Consider the following 17,126-nt stretch of genomic DNA (forward strand, 5'->3'; position numbering starts at 1 on the left):
CGGCCACGTGCAGTGGCCCAATGTAAAAATAAAGGAAAAAAAATCAATTTATGGTGCTTTTTAACAAAAGTGATCCGGTCCCGTCCCAAAGGACGGAATGTCCCACAAGTATGGAGGCAAGGGGACGGGACGTATGGGCAAGGGTTCATTTTCTCTGGACCGGTAGGGCATAAACTAATCTGTACTTTTTCTTTTACAGGGGTTTGATTTGTATTATGCCCTACTATAGTGACTAACTATGTAATCTATTAGTGTTATTTGATACTTCTACCTGTTAGTAGTCATTTTTCATAGTGATGTTTGGCCATAAATAACTATTTGAATACATACTGTCTAATTTGGGATTGCCATTTTGTGTACTCCCTGTGGACCCTTCACAAGCTCACCACCTCTTAAGCCTACACCTCTGGTCACTGCTGCATTGAACTGGTTTGGCTAAAGCTCCCAGAGTTGTCCCTGTCACAATATAGGTTGGCCTTCTATACATCTGTCCACCAGGCCAGAGTATAGAATCATTCCTAACATGATAAAAGAAGATGTCAGAATTTAATGATAGAATGTTGTTCCTCCAGTTCTCATCATTGAAGAATGCCCCAAGTCTATCCTTTCTGAAGAATTTCCTGAGTTCAATTTGCATTTGACCAATGTTCGTGCACTTCAACGGTAAAAACGAGAGGCTCCTGGATAGGATAAGAGCTTGTGCTGTCATGAGATTAAGCTATGAAAAGTTAAAATTATAGGTTGCCAGCACTGATCTCACCTGCGTCTACTCAATATGACTGGATTTCCTTGATTCAAGTTGTTCAGCTGTTGAAATTGTGTGCGACCCCTCGATTAAAGATGGCGTTGTGTCATTAAGCTAGGATGCAACTTCAGTCTTACAGTGGATGCCGAGCAAATGCCTTTAACCAGATTACTTTCAAAAAAGGTTTAATTTAGGACCACTGCTCTGAACCTGAATCTTAGTTTTCTTTGGGTTTAATTTCATCCAGGTTATCCACATATACTCACCAACCACCTGCTAAATTTAAAGAACACTGCAGTCCACCCAGCATCCACCAAATTTGAACAGGGCCTCTAAACAAGGCAATGGATTTGAAGAGCACACCAAAAAGAGCAAGAAGGAACAGATACAAGTTGAAGCATAGAAGACCACTGCAATATGCCAAAGCGCATTTTGGCGAACCAGAAGAATGAGTCAGACTCGAGGACATTCCAATGGGGTTTATTAATAAGAAAAGGCTCATCTATCCCTACTGCTGATATGGATTTTCTCTGCCTACTAAACTAAGGATGCTCGTCTGTTGCCAAAATCAAAAAGTAGTCCTCACTCCAAGCCCAATCGTTATCTGGACCCACCACTGTCATAAAACAGAAATATACACCCAAACAATGGTATCTCAAGCTTAGCTATTTAGAGCCAATTGTCGCATGTGTCTCTACAGAGATAAGTTTCTGTTCATCCAAAAATAGTTAAAGAAGTGTTCTCAGCTCTTCAATTTGCCTATTCCGAAACACTTGTAAGTCTCCAAGTCCAATGTCTCAAAATCTTAAAGTCGAGAAATGTTCCCCTTGTTCCTTTTCCACCACCATGACCATTTTCTCTATTGGCTCTTTATCTTGAAGAGGTTGATTGAACCCTCAAAGTTACCTTCCCCCTTATGATTGTACCAATGTCGCTTATTTCTCAAGGACTCTCCGGGTCCCTCTGGCCTTCAAGTTTCTTTAACCTTTCATTTGTGTGGGCTTCTTGCCAAGATTCAATACTTGGGTTACTAGGACTCCCGTAACCCTCCTTTGTCAGTTCCTTAATGGATTTCAGCTCACCTCCCTCCACATGGGCAACCCTGCTACCCTCTTGTACTCCAACAGGATGGAGTTCTAGCAATGATGTGGCATTCACCCTTTTCCACTTTCTTCTGCTCGACTGTCGTCTACGCAGTCCTCGCATTCGAAGTAGAGGATTCCCTCCGGTCTGTTCTGGCATCTGCATAATTTCCCTGGTCCCCGACCCCACCACAGCTGCAGTGTGGTCACGCCACCAGGTAACAGTCCTTCCGTCCCCGTCACAGCTGTATCTCCTTTCTCAACACCAGCCTTCTGGCATTTCGGAGTCTCTCCACACTACCGCTGGCTCTGCCCCTCCAGGAAGTTTGTATGTCAGAGGTTCGCTTCTGCGTAGCATTCCCTCTCCATTAAAGGTATTGTCCCTTTATTCTCACTGCCATACTTCAATGGGGTGTATTGCTTTGTCATTTGCCGAGTTCAAGGAAATGCCAGTATTACCTTGAGCCAACAATGTAAAAGCAATATCAGTATTTGTGGGATGCAAAACAGAAGCATACCCCTAGAGAAGAGTCCCTACTAGTGAAGTCCTGCTTTCCCCAAAACAGAGGGAGCATCTTGCTTAGTGGATTCACCTCCCTAGCCTCAAAGGGGGGTGGCTTCCCCCCTGAGAAGAGACAAATTGTCGAGATTCGTCTCAGCATCTTGGAAGTGGTAGCCATTACGCTCTGCATGAGCCCCGACAGGAAAAATAAACCATGTAGTACATGCTCTTGCATAACCACTTGGCAATCAAGTATGCTGAATGTAGCAGAATAAACACCATCACTGCACTAGGATTATCTTAAACCATCCTCCAAATATTCAAAACAGACTGTACTGATCAGAACTCGGACGGAAAATCTGAACAAATAAGACCAGAAAATGTCAGTGTCCATTCCGTCTAAGGATTGTCCATCCAAGAGGCAGGGCGCTGAGGAACATATGGACACCTAATCCTGCATTTGGAATGTCCATTCACATTAAATGTTTTTAATACACGATTAATACCGGAGAACGGTCTTCGAACACGGGACCGGGATTCAAACCGTGTGTTGGTGTGCGTTTTCTTGCTTCCAAGACAAATGCATTACCTCCAAGCTATGCTCCCGGTCCACATACATTTTTTCAGTTCTATAACGCTTTGCTGCTAAAAGGGAATATTGTAAGATTGCTGCATTAGACAGTTTATAATTAAAGCACATGGCATGCAACAAAAATGTTGACCAAGTTGGTGATCTCGATACTGCAGGCACAAAACAGACAAAGCACAGTCTTCAGCTGATTCCGGCGCTACTCTAGAGTTGAACTTAATGTGCGTGTAGAGGCAGCAAGGCATAGGTCTAAATCTCTCAGACTGCAGAGAGAACAAAATTAGTACTACTTCAAACTAGACCTCATTCTAGCCTGCGCTCAAAACAGAAATAGCAAATTTTGGAAATTACTCGTTGTATATGTCCAGATAGACACAGAAAACTCTTGAATACGACAACTGTTTTGGTTTTCTTAGCCTTCCAGGCCTTGATTTATTATTAGTTGAAAGACAGTCACTTCAATTTGAATTCAAAGGCTCATTCAAACTTGAGAGAAATAATAATAAAATTTCTGTTAACCAGCCTTGTCCCGACATGCGTTTCCCCGCCTATTGTGTAGCGGTTCCTCAGGGGTTTTAATGGCTGAAGGTTCTCACTATATCATACTCATTATTCTCTTGCATAAAGGTTGATAATTAGACATTGCAATACTAATGGAGCAAAAAAGAAATGGAAAAACAAATGAATAAGAGGCTGTAAATGTTTTCAAATACAATCATGATGTGAACTTCATGGCTGCTTTTTGGAAGTAATAAAGTGGTAGAGCGAAAAAAGGTCAATAGACTTACATGTGTAGTCTGTAAGTCAAAATGTGTTACTTCTTAAATCTCAAATTCGTTTCTGACACGTGTCTCCATAACAAGTCTAAAATATGTAGGTAAATAGAAACAAAACGTTTTTAGAATCTCCATTTATGGAAGATAAATGTTTAGTTATTGTGCTTATCCAAGTAACTATTGAAAAGATTGGATGCATCTTACCTATGTATTCCCAAAATCCTGTAGTGTGTACAGCGTATACTCCAGCGGTACGATTGCCGAGCAAACTGTGGTTCGCGCTATCGCGTTTGGATCGGATCACGTGAGAAAAAACTCTCACGCATATATCACATGAACTCTCAACGTGCTACAGCTAACATGACGCCATGTTGGATTGGGAAAGAACCCAGGGCCACCTATGTATTCAATGGTATATTCCGATTAAAGAGTATGTTGTGTTAAAAAGTATCTAACTAAATTAGATATGAATAAACACGGAGGCCAAAACCGAAGCCTCCTTATGGTACGAAACTAAATGTTATAGATAAATATGACTAAATTTAGATTTGTAAAAGCCGTGAAGATCTCATCGTGACAAAGTTGGATATGCTAAGAATTTGATAATCATGGAAAAAAATGTTTGCGAATAGATAGATTTCAGAGAGGAGGCATAATTCATATTGGTACATAGTTCTTGTTCCCAGAAGTAGGATTTGTTATATACACGCCAGATGCCATATACTAGTTAAATGCCAGTATAATATAATATATATGTTGAATTTCAAAAAACAAAACATATTTTAGTGTCTGGTTAGACAAAAGTGTGATAGATATACACAAAAAACGAAGTAAAGAAAACATAAGAAATAAATATGGAAAATAGATCATAGCAAATAAGAAAGAAAGGTGGCAGCACAAAAATGACACTCAAAGCATTTTTCTCATAACACAAACATTATTTACAGGAAATGGTGTAATTCCTGATCCACATTTAAACCCATGTGGATTGTGTCCATTGACCATATCCAAAACGCCTCTCTTTTGCGAAGGAGTTTTTCCATGTTACCTCCTCTATTTGGGGTAGACAGTTTTTCAATGCCATAGCATCTAATTTTGGCTATGTCTGCCTCTACATGGTGTTGCTGGAAATGAAAAGCAAGCGGAGATTTCATGTCCTTGTTTTTGATTGCTCGCAGATGTTCACCTACTCTTATTTTCAATTTTCTAATTGTGCTGCCAATGTATGTTTTATCACATGAACATGTTATAGCGTACGTCACAAATTGACTGTTGCAGTTTATGAGTTGTTTAATAGCAGTTTTTTTCCCATTTGGTTGCTCAAATTCTTTCTTGCCGTTACACATATATGGACAGATCTGGCAGTTGTTGCATTTGAAATTCCCCATTTAAAAGGTGGTGTTAGCCATGGTGTTGTATTTGCAATTTGGTTCCGTTGGTATTGTTCGTACTTTTTGTTGTCGAAGTAGGATGGACTTATCATTTTCTTTAGATTGTTGCAGTTGCGAAAAACCATATTCGGCTTTTTTTCTAGAAAAAGATTTAGGTCTGCATCATTTGTTATAATGTTCCAATTCCTTTGTAAAATCTTTCTGATAACATGATTGTTGGTACTGAAGGTCGTGATAAACCTACATTTCTCTGGTTCTGTTGGTCTTATTTGTTTGTCCTGTAATAGAAGTTGTCTGGGTCTCTCCATACTTTTAGTTAACATGTTCTTGAGGTGTTTCGACTTATATCCACGTTTTTTAAATTTTACAATTGCCATATCTTGATGTTTTTTAAATTCCTCTGATGATGTGCAGTTCCTTTTAATTTTCAGAAGTTCACCAAATGGTATATTTCGAATGATATGATGAGGGTGATTGCTGGCAGCATGTAGAGTACTATTAACTGCAGTTTCCTTTGTAAATAAAGTACTATGGATGGTTTGATCCTGTATGTACAGATGGAGATCCAAAAAATGGATGGTATTTGAAAACATTTACAGCCTCTTATTCATTTGTTTTTCCATTTCTTTTTTGCTCCATTGGGATTGCAATGTCTAATTATCAACCTTTATGCAAGAGAATAATGAGTATGATATAGTGAGAACCTTCAGCCATTAAAACCCCTGAGGAACCGCTACACAATAGGCGGGGAAACACGTGTCGGGACAAGGGACAAGGCTGGTTAACAGAAATTTTATTATTTCTCTCAAGTTTGAATGAGCCTTTGAATTCAAATTGAAGTGACTTTCTTTCAACTAATAATAAATCAAGGCCTGGAAGGCTTAGTAAACCAAAACAGTTGTCGTATTCAAGAGTTTTGTGTCTATCTGGACATATACAACGAGTAATTTCCAAAATTTGCAATTTCTGTTTTGAGCGCAGGCTAGAATGAGGTCGATACTGCAGGCACAATGGATTAAATGTTTATGAAGTTGGTAGCTTTAAGCTTTTGCAATAACAGAATTAGATGGTAAATCAAAAAGCATGGAAAACGAAAAGATTTTAGTACACTTACTGTACATTTCTTGGTTTGGACCATGCCATGCTACGAGTATCTTGCAATCCCATCCTTAGTCCATTAAGTGCACCAAACCCTGCGCCTAACCATAAAATGAAAAAATGAAAAAAATAAAACCATTCTCGTTTTAAAGTAGGACATCAGCATCCAGCATTTCATCAAACTCAATCAGCCCATTTTACTCCTTTCAGATTAACTGCAATCCGACTTTAAAATACTGTAGGTTCTCTAGCTTTACCCAGGTTTGCTAAAGGTATTTGCTCATTACTCCAACTTAACATTTCTCAGTTTGTGACCATTTATGCAAACATCTACTTTATCAATTCTGTATGCGTCAGAGCCACAACCACTGATGCAGATTTTCCATCTGGAAAATGTGAATAGTTTGAATGAGCGACATGCCAACTTTAGTGAACTTGATGCAGACTGCTGTGCAAATAACTTTAGGCTTCCGAGAGGAGTTTATGACTAAACCGTGAAAGCATTAACCGGAATTTCACAATCCACATACAATCCTTGATGCCTCAAAATACATGCATTGTTAGAACATTTTTTTTTTTTTACATCAAGTGCTACTATCCACATGTGATCTATGTAGCGGTCTTGTTCAAGGGCTACATGGCACGGAAAATACCTCTGAAAGCAGGGAATGAGTCCTGGGGTCTTCACATCATTGTTAACGCCCCACGGTTCTGGGTGACAGACCAGAATGAGGCAGAGTCATTAAAGCAAGGAAGCAGGGCTTTAAGTGTGCCGAAAACAGAGGCCCGGCAGTCTCCAAAGCCTGCCAGTGATCTAGGGTGATGCTGGGACTCCCTCAGCCACCCTCCCCTCATACCTGAGTGTACATGGGTGACTTGTGATAGTAACAATCAATTGATGGATATGCAGGGATAGAAACACATGGGGGAAGCATGTGCCTGTTAAAGCAAGACAGATAGAACCCAACTCTTAAAGACTGAATGTGTTCACATGAATATATTTAACTTGTGCTTTATAGTTGTTTTTCTGTTTGGTTATCATTAATGACATTAGCAGCAATGCCAGTGTGCATTATGTGCTCAGAATGATTGCAGGCTTGAATCACTATCATGGCTAAGTCCCATTTAAAAAAGGTGTATTCATTCTTATGTTCCCAAAATGTTCTTTGGTTTTATGCAGAGCAGCAAGTAGCTTACATTGGTACATTCTCATGGTTACTCATAGGTGATTTTAGGGCCAGCCGAAGATGGGGACTTGCGATACCACTCAGTAACCACCCTCATCTGCTTTCAAAACAGCAGTGTGGTACATGCATCGTAATGCAAACTCTAAAAGGGAAATTTCCCTGGGTAGATCATTCAGTGAGCAAAACATGAGGCATTCTTGAAGTTCATTATTCCAAAAGCATACTCCCTGCCCCACACCAAAGAGTTGAAAGCAGGGTAAAACAGTTCAGTGAGAAGTAAACGCCTTTTAAAAGGTAGTCTGTACATGTCCAACAAAAGCACATTTAAAGTGACGCATCCTGTAGTTGAAAAGGACTGGTTCCTTCCAAAGGTAATATATGCATATTAGCCCTTCTTTGTGTCTCCATGTGGTAAACTCAGATAACAATGGAGAGAGGGGGGTTAATAGCTACAGATTATCACGGGACAGGTAGACAGCAGAGGAGCTGAAACCCCACATGACCACTTAAGAAAAGCTATCAATCACCTGCATAGCGCAATTTGGCCATTTGATCTTTCTAGAGTCTGCCCCTTCAATTTCATATCCAACTTCAGGGAAGAGAGAAGCGGAATGGACTTGTAAGCACAGCATGATGTGGTGTGGTGTGCACAAGTCCCTGAGCCTTAGGAGCACAGGTCGATCAGGTGTTCGCAAATGTTCAAAGGTACATTTGCTATGAATGCCAGTGTTGAGTTAGTTCCTTTTGTAAGGTACTTTTGGGGTGAAAGGGAAAGGCTTAGGTGCAATCTAGCATGCAATGCTTGCCTTGGTAACTGTAAAGCCCCTCCTGACTAGTGGCAAAAGAGAAAGAATGAAAGGCTTTGTCCTGTTCATATAGAACATGACTGCTCTGCGCACATCAAGCATATGCAATGAACAATTTCCTTAAATTGACGTGATGAAAGAAGGCAGATAGCTTAACATTGGCCTTTAAAAAGCATGTTTGGAAAACCAGGGTGTGTCTTGAGAACCACCTTATCCTTGGTAATAACCAAAAGAACAAGTTACTTACCCCTTGTAACGTTCCTTCAACTGGATGTTCGTCCCACGTATTCCCCATCTTTGATAGACTCCCAAAGCAGTGTTTGATACGGTGGAGGAAGTATAATTCTTTTTTTTAAAAATGTTTTTCGTTAACCGGATGCTGGACCGCTTTTCCAAAGCTCCCATCCTGACCAGGGAGAAGATTCCAGGCAGTAATGTTTTGTGAACGTGTGAATAGTAGACCACGTTGCTGGGGGCGTGGCCAAGCAGCCATGGAGTGAGGATGCTGAATCCATGAGCTCCGCCAGAGCCGCAGTAGTCTGATCCTGAACTGGCGCTCCGAGCCCTACTACACCTCCACGCGTTGCTCCAGCCGCAGCTGGGGCGAGGACCTTTGCTTTGCAGCCTATTCTGAAAAAAATCGGAGCGAGGGAGCCTGGTGCGACGCTCCGGCCCGGCTCCCCCTCTGCTCCGGACAGCGCACACAAAATGGCAGCCGCGGCACCCTAGCGGTCCCGGACCGTGCACAGGACCTGCTGGGCAGCGACGCCCGTGGCCGGCTGGGCACACGCACCTGCCGCTGGCCGGCGACGCCTGGGCGTGCGGCCTGACCATCGGAGCCGTTCTGCGAAGCCTGAGGTGCGCAACAGAGAATCTGGGGGGCGGCCCAGAGTGATCTCCCGAACTACACCCCGGGCGAGCTGACCGGCTGGTGCTGGGCACCCCCTACAGCTGGGGAGCGAGACGGTGCACTATCGGTGCACGGCCGAGGCATTCGGTCCAGCTGCTGCGGACCGGGACTTCCCTGAGGAGGAATCTGCTCGCCGACGGCCTGGGCTGCCTGCCGCGACCAGACGCGGAGCCTCCCCCGAGGCATTCACTGAAGGCTGTGCCCCCACTCCCAGGATCAGCGAGGTGAGGAGCTGGAGGAACCACACGATACGGCAGCGAGTGCTGCATGTTCCCCGCACCCGGCGCACATCACAGACTGCGGCGAGGGAGTCTGCCCTGGGGAGCGCGCTGGAGCCCCGTGTGATGAACTGAGCCCGGTGGGGCCGACTTGATGGGCGCACTTGGCAGTGCGCGACCGGACACGCCGCCCCCCTGGGCACAGGGTTGGACGGCCTGCATTTGACAACACCATTGTGCACTCATAGCGGTACACCAACCCCACAACCTCGCAGGTTGATCCTGCCCTCTGCACTGCGTCCAGTGGGTTGGCCTGCAGTGGTGACTGGGATAGACACTAACTGCGACAACGGTGCGGTGAGAGCCCATCTACTCAACACTAGGGCCGGGCCACCGAGGAGAGTTGCTGCGCTGAACCCCTGCGAGGGGGACCGCAAGAAACTGGAGAGGGTCGCGCCGCTCCCTGGCTCGAGGGGGCGTACTGGACGCCTGCACCGCTTGACGGGGCCTGGAGACCCTGCAATGGCCACCTCAAGGAGTAAAGCTAGAAACGCCACGATGGATCCCTTTGTGACATCGAAGCCTCATCATGCCTCCCCCTCTGCGCTGAGAGGCGCAGCAGCACTGGCCAGCCAAGAGGAAAACACCAAGGACAACCAGGTGCTGGAGGCGATCGCAGCCCTAAGAACTTTTATAGACACGAAAATAGGCGAGGTCAAAGCTGACATCCAGCTCATAAGACAGGATGCCCGCAATCTGACGGAACGCGTTACTATCATAGAATCCTCCCAGAAGGATATGTCGGACGATACAGCGGACCTCAAGGCTGAGGTGGCAGACCTTAGGAGAAAGGTGTGTTTCCTGGAGGCCAGGTCGGAGGAGGCGGAAGGACGCGCAAGGCGCAACAACATCAGAATACTCGGCATTCTGGAAGGGACAGAGACCACAGACCCGACAACCTATGTAGAATCATTAATACAGCAGGAAATAGGAGCTGAGAAGCTCTCACAGGGCTTCGCCATAGAGAGGGCCCACAGGTCGCTCCAGAAGAAACCCCCTCCGCGTTCCTACCCACGTCCCATCATAGCGAAGGTCCTCAACTTCCGAGACAGGGAAGTCATCCTGAAATTTTCAAGAGAGGGAGGTGTAATAGAACGGGGTAACTCTAAAATTACCATCTACCCCGATTACACACAGTCGGTACAGAGAGCAAGGAACTCTTTCGTCCCAATCAAGGCCCGAATGAGAAAATTGAACTTAAAGTACATGCTCCTGTATCCTTCCAGATTAAAGGTGATCTATAAGGGACGAGCGATATTCCTGGAGTCGCCGGCCGCGGCCAACATGTGGATGGAACACAACAACTTAGCTGAGGTCCCCGGGGAACCCTCCCACGAGAGTCACGGCGAAGAAAGTAATGAGCGGTAGACGGACGTCTCGGCATGGGCCCCCTCGACCCTTGCCTGGAGCACTAGAACGAGGAGGTACACTACCACCACTGAAGCAACATTACGACAAGAGAAAGCGAAACGACTACTGGGCTCGCGCGGCCTCCTCCACATGTGCACAAACCACGAACCCACTAAAGACAAGTGCAGGCCTGTTGCCAACATGCACCAACTTGCGCCAGAAACCCAGATGGGGAAAGGCAGCGCAAGAGCGCCCGAGCACTGCATCCTTATGGCAGAGGCTGGGTGCACCAGTTATAGTTACTGTTTTCATGTTACGGTTGAGACTGCCCTACTTCTGATGACCATTAGCCAAATTGAAGCGGACCCAGGACCAGACCTCGGAGCTTACCAACCTGAGCAAGCAGAGCGAGATGTGACGCCAGACAATGCATTGCCGAATCACAGATACGACGTGGAGTCCACCACGTCTAAAAGCAATTTCACACAATGGCCGCACAACCCAAGATAATCACATGGAATGTTAGGGGGATGGGATCCTACCCACGAAGAAACCGTATACATTCGTACCTGAAGAGGAAGAAAGTATCAATCGCCCTCCTGCAGGAAACACCTCAACGGACACTACGGACAAACTGGTAGATTACTGGGGGGGGGGGCAGGGCGGCGGTGCATCCTACTCGAAGTACGCACGCGGTGTATACACATGGGTGAGCCCAGGTACACCATTTCACCTGATGGGTGTGGAAGCGGATAAAGAAGGTAGATATGTGATCATATGGGGCATTCTGGAGAACTCTCGGCTGTGCATAGTGAACTCATAATTCCCCCAACACGGTATCCCTTCTCATCTCAAGAAGCTATGTGCCATAATCACATACCACAGGGAGGACATCATTTTATGGGGGGGGAGATTTCAACTGCGTGTTGAATGAAGAAATGGACAGATCCACCGCGCCACGTATCCTCAACACCCCCGCCCCTCGGGCACTTTGCAGCGCGATCGAGGACTTGCACTTAGTCGACGTCTGGAGAGATTTACACCCCACCGATAGGTCCTACTCATTTTACTCGGCCCCCCACGACCTGCATACCAGGATAGATCTTTTTTTCATCGACAGTGGGCTAACTTCGCAAGTCGAATCTGCGTGCTACCTGGGCAGGTCAATATCGGATCACTCCCCGCTGCTAATACAGCTCTGCCTTAGGGGCCCTAGACCACCTATCCCGATGTGGCGCATGCCGATAGACACTTTAACGGACCCCGCATTCAAGGATGCCCTGGGTGAAAAGCTGGAAGAATACATAAATATCAACAAGGGATCAGTTGAGAAATGGAGCACACTATGGGATGCCATGAAGGTGGTAACTAGGGGCGAGATAATAGCTGAAGCAGGAGGGATCAGGAGACAACTGAGAAAGGAGCTGGAGTCAAAGGAGGGGGAGATCAGACACCTAGAGAACAATCTCCACCTACCAATGAGAAGGAAACCAGACTGAAGGAGATCAGAGAAGAGTGCAGAATCGCATGGGAGAGGCTGTCCAAATTCGACTTCTCTGCGAGAACCCTTAAGGCACACAAGGAGGCAGATAAACCAGGCAGGATACTTGCCTGGCTATGCAGGAGGGAGCACCCGAGGTAGGCCCGCAAAGAGATCAAGGATAAAGACGGTATAACTCACAGGTCACAGCAAGCAATAAACAATGTCTTTTCAAACTTTTATGCCGAACTATATGCCCACAGAGACCAAATCCCTGAATCAGACATCAGAGATACCCTGGCCGAAGGTGAACTGCCTAAACTGAGCAACGAAATATGCTGGGAGAGGCCATCACTATTGAGGACATTTCAGAGGCGATCAGATCCCTTTCCACGACCCCTGGGACAGATGGCCTAACTCCAGAATTTTACAAGGCCTATGAGGAGGTCCTTGCTCCCATGCTGCACGGAGTATACGTGGGGGCATATGAGACCGGGACGCTACCGAGTAGTATGCGAGAGACCCTCATAGTACCAATACTCAAACCAGGCAAACCAGCCGACGAGTGTGACTCATATCGCCCCCTAGCGATGTTAAACTATGATAGTAAAATATTGACAACGATATTAGCTTAGAGGCTCTCTAGGGTGATAGGATCCCTGATACACGAGGACCAGAATGGTTTTGTCCCAGGACGCAACACAACGGCCCAACCTGAGAAGGCTCCAACACATAATGGCTCAAACAGCTGAGTACAATGACAACCTGGCAGTACTTTCGCTAGATGCCATAAAGGCTTTCGATTCAATATTTTGGGAATGGCTGATTGAGACCCTGAGGGAGTTTGGACTTGGTGAGCATTTCATCCGATGGGTTAGAGTGCTCTACAACAACCCAGTGGCGAGAGTGAAGACAGGAGGCATGGTGTCGGGGGCTTGGGCTATCCAAAGGGGAACCAGACAAGGGTGCCCACTGTCACCAATGCTGTATATCCTTGGCCTGGAACCAGTGGCAATCTATTTCAGGAGGCAGCTCTTTGACGCTGGCATCCACATTAATGGGGTAGATAACATAATTTCCTTGTACGCTGACGATGTCCTTTTATATCTGCGAGACCCCCAACTGAATGCACCAACCGCACTAGACATCCTTGATAATTTTGCGAAATATTCGGGGATAAAATTCAGCAGACAGAAATCTTGCCCCTTCCCCCCTGGCTGGGCTTAAAGGGAAGGGTACAGAGGAACTACCCGAGATCGGGATTCAATGGTAGCCGGAAGCCTTCCGCTATCTTGGTCTCACCATTATGCACACCCCAGCCTCCACTCATGAGTGTAACACGGAGGCAGCAATGCGCGGAGTGCGCAGGTCTATCAAATTCTGGTCGAAGTTACCGCTCTCAGTGATGGGCAGAGCTGCAATCTCCAAAATGATTATACTACCGAGATTCCTCTATTACTTTACCAACATAACATACTACATACCCCCGTCCTTCTTCAGGAAACTGGAATCCCTATTCAGAGACTTCCTTTGGGGCCGGGCCAGACAACAAACTTACATTGAACACCCTTACGCTCCCATATGCCGAGGGTGGCATTCAACTGCCTGAGTTCCAGAGGTACTATTTAGCAGCACAACTATCGCATGTCGCTAAGTGGCTACTGGATGAACCCACTGCTGAGACAGGCCTCCTCCGACAACTAATCACACCTATGCATCCCAAAGAGGTAATATGGAGCACTCAAATAGGGCCCCCTGACCCACGCATGATAGTAAAGCTGGGGAGACAAATCTGGAACAAGGTCAGATCATTGCTTGGACTGCAACACTTATATGCACCGGATATCCCCAAGCTTGCAGACGTATGCAAAATCCCCACTGACTTACCAACGATGAGGAGCTGGGAGAACTGTGGCCTCTATACATGGGGAGACATGTTCGACGAGGGGCTGTTCAAAGACTTTGATTCATTACAATTGAAGGATGGGCTTGCCACAGGACAATTTCTATGGTACCAAAGGGTGAAGCACGTAGCCAAGATAAATTGGAACACTTGGCCTGAGGAGCCAGAAACGCACCCTCTTGTGCAGGAAATGTACAACCTTGGCGACGGCTGGAAACCGACATCGAGGCTCTATACACGAATAAACGACAGGCCTAACCCGAGAAGTGCGCGCCTGAAAGAAGTGGGAGACTGATCTGGGGACTGAAATCACGGATGGTGAATGGGCAAGAGCCCTGCTGTATCCGAAGGAGGTGTCACGGAACGCCAGGTTTAGGCTGCTTCAGCTGAATGTCCTTTATAGGACTTACATGACCCCGCACAGGATAGCCGCTTTTAATGATAAAGTCTCCCCGACTTGCCCATGGTGCCCCTCCGAACATGCTGACATGATCCATATGTTTTGGGCCTGCCCCAAATCACAAACTCTGGCACACTGCTGAGCAGACCTGCAGGAAAGCGGGAATGGAAATATACGAATGGACACCCAAAGAGTGCCTGTTGGGCACTCACCCGAGACTGAGCAAAGTCAGGCACTTAGTGAAACTCATGGACATGGCGTGTATACTAGTGAAGCGAACGATCGTTATGGCCTGGAAGTCGCCAGCTGCCCCCAGGTTTGAACCATGGATCAGGGAACTGGAGAGATGGTCCGCGGCTGAAAAAGAGCCTGGGAGGAAGGGAACAACCGGGGCGGAGAAGGGAGCACCACACTGGAGTCTTGGAGGGCCCTTATGAGAGATGATCTTCTCCACAAGTTACAAACCCCCTTGAATTGACTCTTCTGGCACAGACTGTAAGCTTGATGCACTGACCAGGACGGCGGGCCTGGGCACTCCCTCAAGCCACCCCCCGTGTGAAGGCAATGAAGAGCGAAGGTGTTGGGCTCTGGGCTTGAAGTAAGAAGAATGAAGAACTGCAAGGCAGAAGGAAGAGGACAGTCAAAGTAGTTACCACTGTTTTTCTGTTTGTTGTTTTTTCTCTTTCTTTTTTCTCTTTTTTTGTGTGTTTTTTCTGTTCTTTGCAGTTTACTTGGCAAATAAGACATGCTACAGCTGATATGACGCGTATCTTTTGCGCAACTGTTTCTGGTATACCTATAAATGCCAATAAAAACATTTAAAAATAAAATGAAAAAAAAATAGTAGACCACATTGCTGCTTCACAAATACTTATCAGTAAACCCCTTTGCAGGGCTGTAGAGGATCCTCTTCCCTGCCTGTCTAACATTGAGAGCGCCAGAATGATCCATCTGGATAAGGTCGGTTTAGTAACAGCCTGCACCAGTTTGTGGCCTCTATAGCCAATGAAAAGTTGATCAATGCAGAATTTTGACCATCTAGATATATAAAAGCTTAAAGCTCTGCGAGGGTCCAACCTATGTTACCTTTCCTCCTTGAGTTGGGGCATAGAACAAAGGTAAAGCAATTTTCAGTCCTACGTGGAAATCAGAAATGATTGGGTAAAAATGAAGGTTTAACCCTTAGAACAACCCTAACCTTATGAAAGATAGTAAAGGGTGGCTAGGACAAAAGTGCCTGCAACTCACTCACTCAACCGGCTGAAGTTAGAGCTACCAATAGAATGGTTTTAAAAGTTAACATTAAAAGGACATGAGTGTAAGGGTTCAAACGGTGCACACATTAGGAATTTTAGAACCATATTAAGGTCCCAACTGGAACCTGGAAAGGAGAAAGTGGAGCACATTGGTGAGCACCTTTAGGAATTGTGTCGCCAGTGGAATTTTGAAGTATAAACATTCCTCCGACGAGCACTTCAAGATGGACAGTGACGCCAAATGGCCTTTAATAGTACCAATCTGGACCCACAGATTGGCTAAAGATAGTAGAAAAGATAAAACATCTGGTGTTTTACGCAGAAAAGGATCTACATTCTTTTCTCTGCACCAGTTGCAGAATTTATTGCAACAGCAATGGTACAAAGACTTTGTTGCAAGCCTTCTGGCCAAAAGCAAAATCTCCTTATGTCATCCGGGAGGTCCCAATCCTCGTATCTCAGCCTTTCATAAACCAGGCGTGAAGCTCGAGTGTTCTGCAGATCGGGTGGGCCACAGACACCTTTCGATATCGGGGGGGGTGGATGTGTATCAACAGAGAACGAGCACAAAAACACTGAACAAGCAGTAAAGGGGATAGAACGAAGTGTAGAATTTTGGGCGCAGCTGCCCCCATCCATGATGGGAAGGGTGGCACTGCTCAAGATGGTAGTACTATTGAGGCTGCTGCATAATTTCGCATATGTTCCATTTATGATTCCCAAACGCTTTTTCACCAAAATGCAGAGCATATGTAGGGGGTTTATCTGGCACAACTCCAGGAATAGAACAGCCCTATGGAATGACCAAGCAGGGATTAGACTGCCCAATTTCGAGGTGTATTACTTGGCTAGCAAGCTGCAATACGTGGCAAGATGGCTATCTGAGGACACCACACCGGAGACCAGATTGCTAAAGTCGGACTGCGCGCCTTATTTTTTGAACGAGTGGATATGGGTAGCCGACCCACCAAAGGGGAAGAGGGTGGCACTGTTGGTCTTGGGAAGGAAGATCTGGCAGAGAGCCTGCAGAACGATGGGGTGCCCGCTGCCGTGCTCCCCACAGGTCCCCCTGTGACACTGAAAGGTGTTGATGAACAGTTGAGCACGATCATCAGGGAATATTGGAATCCAGGGCGAGTAACAACTTTAGGAGATGTATGGCAGGAGGGGGAGACGATGGAGTTTGATGCGCTGAGTAGAGACACAGGCTTACACAGCGGGCAATATATCACATATGCTAGGCTGATGAAGTTCGTGAAGAACGCATGGTCTGAGATAGAGCTGGCTCAGCAGCCAGACGCAGCCGTAGAAACATTTCAGGCAGTGTCAGAAGGCAGCCATGAGATCTCCCGAATTTATGAAATATTGATGTC

General features: G+C 46.0%; 1 protein-coding gene across 1 annotated transcript in view; it reads right to left on the reverse strand.

The window, feature by feature from the left end:
- The window catches only part of LOC138472562 (mitochondrial import inner membrane translocase subunit Tim23), a 540,823-nt gene that overhangs the window by 298,553 nt on the left and 225,144 nt on the right, over positions 1-17,126 (reverse strand). The window contains exon 4 of the mRNA XM_069610797.1: positions 6,200-6,284. Within this exon, the coding sequence (XP_069466898.1) occupies positions 6,200-6,284 (85 nt within the window). The remainder of the gene's footprint in view (positions 1-6,199; positions 6,285-17,126) is intronic.

Source organism: Ambystoma mexicanum, chromosome 8 (genome assembly GCF_040938575.1).
Source record: "Ambystoma mexicanum isolate Mex_15411 chromosome 8, UKY_AmexF1_1, whole genome shotgun sequence".
NCBI lineage: Eukaryota > Metazoa > Chordata > Amphibia > Caudata > Ambystomatidae > Ambystoma > Ambystoma mexicanum.